At 42.2% G+C, this 7,136-nt stretch overlaps 1 protein-coding gene across 1 annotated transcript in view; it reads left to right on the forward strand.

Moving 5' to 3' along the window:
- The first annotated feature begins 6,964 nt into the window (after nucleotides 1–6,964).
- PDCD5 (programmed cell death 5) overlaps nucleotides 6,965–7,136 on the forward strand; it is a 6,133-nt gene continuing 5,961 nt past the window's right edge. Inside the window, exon 1 of the mRNA XM_077754640.1 lies at nucleotides 6,965–7,134. Coding sequence (XP_077610766.1) covers nucleotides 7,069–7,134 — 66 coding nt within the window. The 5' untranslated portion in view covers nucleotides 6,965–7,068. The remainder of the gene's footprint in view (nucleotides 7,135–7,136) is intronic.

Consider the following 7,136-nt stretch of genomic DNA (forward strand, 5'->3'; position numbering starts at 1 on the left):
ATATGATCTTATATGTAGAAACGCTTAAAGATTCCATTTTTTAAAAAGTTGGTAGAACTAATAAAGTCTGCAAAGTTGCAGGATACAATTTCAACATAAAAATTAGTTGTGTTTCTATTCATTAATAAGTGAACCATCAGAAAAGTAAATTAAGAAAAATGATTCCACTTATGTTAGTATTTTAAAAAATACTTAGAAATAAATTAAACCAAGGAGGCAAAAAACTTGTGCATTGAAACTTTAAAATGTTGCTGAAAGAAATGAAACAAAATAAATGGAAAGACATTCTATGTTCATGGATTGGAAGACTTAATATAGTTAAGATACCAATACTCCCCAAAATGACTTACACATTCGATATAATATCTCTCAAAATCTCATCGATATTTTTTTCAAAAATAGAAAAATTTATTCTAAAAGCCATATGGAATCTCAGGGGACCTCTAATGGCCAAAACAATCATGAAAAAGAACAAAGTTGGAAGACTCATACTTGCTGATGGCAAAATTTACTACAAAGCTACAGTATTCAGAACAGTGTAGTACTAGCACAAACATACACAAAAAGAGCACAGGACTGAAATAGAGCACAGAAACTCTCACATACATGAACAAATAACTTTTTACAAGAGTGCCAACACCATTGAATGAGGAAAGAATAGTCTTTTCAACAAATGGGGATGGTAAAACTGGATATTCACATGCAAGAAGGAGAAGGAGGAAGAAGAAAAGGAAAGAAGTTGGAGCCTTACCTTACATCACATACAAAAAATAAATCAAAATAGGTCAAAGATCTAAGCCTACCAAAATTAGAGAACTTCCAGAAGACAACAAAGGAGGAAAGCTTTATGACACTGGATCAACATGATTTCTTGGGTATGACATCAAAAGCACAGGCAACAAAAAGCAGGTAAGTGGAACTTCATCAAAATTAAAAACTTTTGTGCATCAAAGCACTATGAACAAGAGGGAAAAGGCAACCCAGAGAATGGGAGAAAATATTTCCAAATCATATGTTTACAAATAAATATATAAAGACCTCCTGCAACTCAACAACAAAAAAAGAAACAACCCAGTATGTAAATGGACAAAAGACCTGAATAAACATTTCTAAAGATATATAAAGGGCCAATAAGCACATGACAAGGTATTCAACATCACTAATTTAAATGTATATCAAAACCACAATGAGATACAACTTCTCATCCAGTTAGATAGCTCTTATCCAAAACCAGAAAATAACAAGTGTTGACAACAATGTGGAGAAACTGGAACACTTCTGAATTGCTGGCAGGAATGTAAAATAGCACAGCCACTGTGGGAAATTGTACAGTGATTTCTCAGAAAAAAACTAAACATAAAATTACCATAGGATCCAACAATTCCTTTTCTGAATGTCTACCCAGAGAAGCGAGAGCAGAGACTTTTGACAGGTATTTGTACATCTTATCAGCAACATCAATCACAATAACCAAAAGATGGATTAATAACCAATACGAGTGTCCGCTGACAGACGAATGGATAACTAAAATGCGATATATATGTAGGATGGAGTATTATTTAGCCTTAAAAAGGAAGGGAATACTGACATAAGCTACAATATGGCGTCGTGCTAAGTGAAATAAGCCAGTCACAAATGTATGACTCCATCTGGAGTAGTCAAATTCACAGAGACAGAAAGGAGAATGGTGGCTGCCAGGGGCTGGGGAAGGAGGGAGTGGAGAGTTAGCATTTGGGAGTACAGGGTTTCAGTCAAGAAAGGTGAAAATATTCTGAAGATGGATGGTGGTGTGAAAATTGATAAAGGAAAACTTCACTAAAATGGAACAGGGAGGCTAGATGGTGGGGGTTGGGGGGTAGTAGAATGAGAAGCCTTACCACTCAACATCAATTATAGGAAGAACTGTCAGTTGTGGAACCCAGCAGAAGAACCCTCAACAGAAAAGCATTATCGATTACAGGCATCAACTTGAAAGGTTGTATACTGCATCTCCTGTAAGAATCAACCCTTGCAACTCAGCCAATGAGAAGCCATCATCACCCTGGACTCATGCTTTTCTCCAATGATCTTCTGTTCAAAACAACCACTCCACACTTTCTCCTTCTTCTCTATCAAATAAAGATTCCTTTCCTTTATTTCCTGGACTTGCCTATGGTTTCGCTATAGCTTGTTGGTCTTGAATTGAGATTCTCTATTATTCCTGAATAAACCCACTTCTGCTGGTAAAATAACCAACCCTTTTATTGTTAAAGTTAACAGTGGTGAAGTCTGTACAACAATGTGAATGTTCTTAATGTCACTGGATTATACATTTAAAAATGGTTAAAATGCGGGGCGCCTGGGTGGCTTAGTCGGTTACGCGTCCGACTTTTGCTTAGGTCATGATCTCGCAGTTTGTGGGTTCGGGCCCTGCATCGGGCTCTGTGCTGACTGCCAGCTCAGAGCCTGGAGCCTGTTTCAGAGTCTATCACTCCCTCTCTCTCTGACCCTCCCCTGCTCATGCTCTCTCTCTCTCCTAGAAATAAATAAAACATTAAAAAAATTTTTTAAATGGTTAAAATGCTAACTTTTATGCTATGAATCTTTTACCGCAATTAAAGAAGTACAAAAGAACTGAAAAAGCTATTTATTTTTAACTTTTAGAATCAACCTACAGACAAAACAAAAAGACTTATGATTACAGATCAGAATATCAATAAGATATACAAATACAAGCACAGATAATAGAAGCTGAGAATGTACAAAAAAAGATGTGAGCTTACCGGAGGGTAGAGATGCTAATATCTTCATCTTTTCAAGCTGAGAGTGAAGAGACACCATCTGTCCTTGATGGAATGAGAAATAGAAAGTGTAAGTATATTGCTTAAAGATACATCAGTAACCAACTTTAGAACTAAAAATAGTAATATATACGTATTAAGAAACTAAAAGGGGGGAGCCTGGGTGGCTCAGTTGGTTAAGTGTCCCACTTCAGCTCAGGTCATGATCTCAATAGTTCGTGAGTTTGAACCCCACGTCGGGCTCTGTACTGACAGCTCAGAGCCTGGAGCCTGCTCAGACGCTGTGTCTCCCTCTCTCTCTACTCTTCCCTACTTGTGCTCTCTCTCTCAAAAATAAATGAACATCTAAAAAAAAGAAACTAAGAGGGAAAGGACACAGGGGTTCTAGAAATGTGTTAAATCCATATCCACCAAGGAATGAGATCATTTGAAAATGTCTGAACTATATAAATTAACAATATAGACATATTATTTAAATATATAGCCTTTTTTAAAAAGTTCATTTTATTTATTTTGAGAGAGAGAGAGAGAGAGAGCGTGACCAGGGTAGAGGCAGAGGGAGAGATAGAATCCCAACCAGGCTCTGCACTGTCAGCTAGGAGCCCGACGCAGGGCTCAAACTCACAAACTGTGAGATCATGAGTCAGATGCTCAACTGAGCTACCCCGGTGCCCCTAAACAGACAGCCTTTTAACTCATGTCCTGATTCTGCCTTTGCCTTCTCCATAGTCGGTTTACATCACCTCAATGGCTCTCTTAAACATGTCAGGCAATGCTCCTACTTCAGGGCCCTTGCATTTCAGTTCCCTAGGGCTGGAATATGCTTCCCTATATCTTCATGATTCTCTCTCCTTCAGGTCTTGACTCAAAAGTCACAATCTCAGTGAAGCCTTCCCTGACACACCATTCTCTGTCCCTGTTTTATTTTTTCTCCATACCACTTCAATTATCATCATCTACTATGTTCTATCTTTTACTTATTTACATATTTATTTTGTCCCTCCCCTCAGTACCATGTAAGGAGGAACAGTGATGTTTGCCTATTGTTGTTTTACTGTTTTTATTCATTTATTTTGAGAGAGAGAGAGAGACAGAAAGGGGGAAAGAGGGATTCTCAAGGAGGCTCTACGCTAACAGAGATCAACGCGGGGCTTTATCTCACAAACCATGAGATCACGAACTGAGCCGAGACAACAGTTGGAAGCTCAGGGGTGGCCTGGGTGGCTCAGTCCAACTTCAGCTCAGGTTTGTGGGTTTGGGCCCTGCCTCAGGCTCTTTGCTGACAGCTCAGAGCCTGGAGCCTGCTTCAGATTCTGTGTCTCCCTCTCTCTCTGCCTCTCTTGGGCTCATGCTCTGTCTCTCTCTATCTCTCAAAAATAAAACAAACAAACAAAGAGTCGAACGCTCAGCTGACTGAGCCACCCAGGTGCCCCAATGCTTGCCTGTTTTTATTCCTCTCTGTATATACTGGTGCTTAGAACAGATGCTTGGCACATAGGAGGCACCCAGGCACCCCTAAATAGATAGTCTTTTAACTCATGTCTTGACTCTGCCTTTCCTTCAGTTATTAAAAGAATAAACTGGGCACCTGGGTGGCTCAGTCAGTTGAGTGTCGGACTCTAGATTTCAACTCAAGTCACGATCCACTGACCCCTCCCCCCACCCAGATTGTGGGACTGAGCCCCATGTTGGGCTCCACACAAAGCCTGCTTAAGATTCTCTCTCTCTCCTGCCATTCACACACGCTCCCACCCCTCAGAAAAAAAAAAAAAAAGGAATAAATGAGGACAATACTAGAAAGACACCTCAGAAGCCAAGTTAGAGGTAAAAGCTTTTACCTTTGAGGATCTGAGACTGGGTTGTATAGGAGTGGGCCAGGAATAGCTGCCTCTCCTTACATGTCACTGACACTTAAAATAAGTATATATAGGGGCACCTGGTGGCTCAGTCAGTTAAGCATCCAACTTCAGCTCAGGTCATGATCTCACGGTTTGTGGGTTTGAGCCCTGCTTTGGGCTCTGTGCTAACAACTCAGAGCCTGGAGCCTGCTTCGGATTCTGTGTCTCCCTCTCCCTCTGCTCCTCCGCTGCTCACATTCTGTCTCTCTCTCAAAAATGAAAAAATATTAAAAAAATTTTTTAATTAAAAAAATAAAGTAAATATATATATAAATGCATTATATGCTCAAGGTTTAAAGAGATTATTATTACCTCAAAAACAACGGAAAAATGTTTTAGGACATTGTGAATGAGAAAAAATAAGAACACTGAATACACTATATATGGGATGTAACTGAAACTTCACCCACAAATCCATTCCTCTAATGTTTCTGTTATTAAAAAACAATAAGAATAAATAAAGCACTTGAAGGAACCAGAGAGAATATAATAATGAAAATATAAAAGAGAGGTAGAAATAAAGATAAAAATAGAATGCAATCAGTTATAAAAGAATACTGATAAATTTGAGCTCTTTTGTGAAAAAAAACAGCACAATATTAAAGTGGCTAGAAAGCATAATCGAGAAAAATAAGAACATAAACACATCAACAACCCCTAGAGAGATGGAAACACAGAAAACACAGATGTGGTAGCCATGCATTTTTAAAATGTGCAACCCTGAATGAATGGGTCTCTAGAAATTAGAATTATCTTGAGAGGAAACAGAAAACCTGAGCACGCTGATGACCCTGGAAAAAAATGATAAGCTGCCAAAATCATGTATTTAAAAGAGGGACCCGACTCAGGTCGTTTTATGGGGTCTTTTCATTTCTGCCCTCCAACTGTCACATAACTATGGAAAGAAGTTACCATAACCCTGTGACATATGTTTTCGAATTTTAAATATCTGATCCATTGGGAATGCATTTAGATTTAAGGAATGAGGTGAGCCTCCCCATCTGCTGGTTCTGGTGTGTTCACACAAACACACACACACATAATGGAATTTTTTCAGCCCTATGAAGAAAATTCTAACACACCACAGGCTATCAATGGATGAACCTCGAACACACAAAGGTAAGTGAAATGGAAAGACAAATACTGTAAGGTTCCACTTCCTGAGGCAGTCAAAATCATAAGGCAGAAAGTAGAAATTGGGGAGTTGTCACTGAATGGGTAGTTTCAGTTTTACCAAATGACAAGAGTTCTACAGATTGGCTGCACAACAATGTTAATGTATTTAACACTACTGAACCAAATACTTAAAAATGGTTCAAATGGTGAATTTTATATTGTATTTCATCACAACTGAAAAAAAGAGGTGAATAACCTGGGGTTTAGGGGGCTGAGCTGTGCACTGCCTCGCCCTCCACACCCAACGCTTCTATTCTAAAGGCCACCCGCCAGGGAGTTCCCCCAGCATAGCTGCCCCCCAAACTTTTCCCTCGGGCCCTGTGTGCTTGTGGAGTGGGGGAGGGGTGGGGTGTCTACGTGGGGTAGGAGAGGGTGGCTGGGTGAGGCAGGGCGGTCTTTGGGGGCTGGGATGATGTCTGTGCTGGGCAGGCTGGGGTAGGGGGAGGGGTGGTTGTCTGGAAATTTACACCACAGGCCACAGCCCGGCTCCAAACTCGTGCGCAAAGGCCTGTCTGGGGCGAGTGGGCTGAGTCTCGTTGTCCAAGTTTGCTTTAACTTGGCTTTGTTTGTTTGTTTGTTTGTTTGTTTTGCTCTAACTTGACTTCTTAAAGCCCTGGTGGCAAGGGCTTTCTCCCCAACTCCCTGACCCGGACCCATTTAAGTGTACAATTTATAGTGTCTTTTTAGCAACCGCAAGAGTGGTGCGACCATCACCACAATCCAGTTTTTGAACTTTCCCGCAGCCCACGTCGCTCTTCTGGGCCCCAGCGTCCTCAACTGCAAACGGAACTAGCACGAACCTAGCACACGGACCGGCCACCAGCAGACTTTACATACTACTTATTACGCTGGTTGCTGACGGCCCTTTTGTAAACCACTCTTCTTTCCCTCTGGCAGTGCGGTCATTATCCTGTCCCTGCAGCAGCGCGTCAGCAGCGCGTCCAACGCGGACGGGGAAGTGAGACTCCCACTCGCTTCGCCGAGACTTGCGCGCGCGGCCGCCCCAACGCCGCTGGGCGCCCTGCAGCCTGCGATCGAACAATCGGGCCTCTCCCGGCGCCCTGGCTGCGGCTGGCGGGGCGGCTCCGGGCTGGATTGGTGATGCCTGGGCGCTGCGGGCGCCTGCGCAGTGGGGAGGGTCGCGCTCGCGCCGGGGCGCTGCGGGAGAACCTTCGGAGCGTGGCCGCGGCTGCTCGACTCCGGACGGCCGCACCATGGCGGAGGAGGAGCTGGAGGCGCTGAGGAAGCAGAGGCTGGCCGAGTTGCAGGCGAAGCACGGGGT

This window comes from Crocuta crocuta, unplaced genomic scaffold, assembly GCF_008692635.1.
Source record: "Crocuta crocuta isolate KB4526 unplaced genomic scaffold, BGI_CrCroc_1.0 scaffold121, whole genome shotgun sequence".
In the NCBI taxonomy this organism is placed as follows: domain Eukaryota; kingdom Metazoa; phylum Chordata; class Mammalia; order Carnivora; family Hyaenidae; genus Crocuta; species Crocuta crocuta.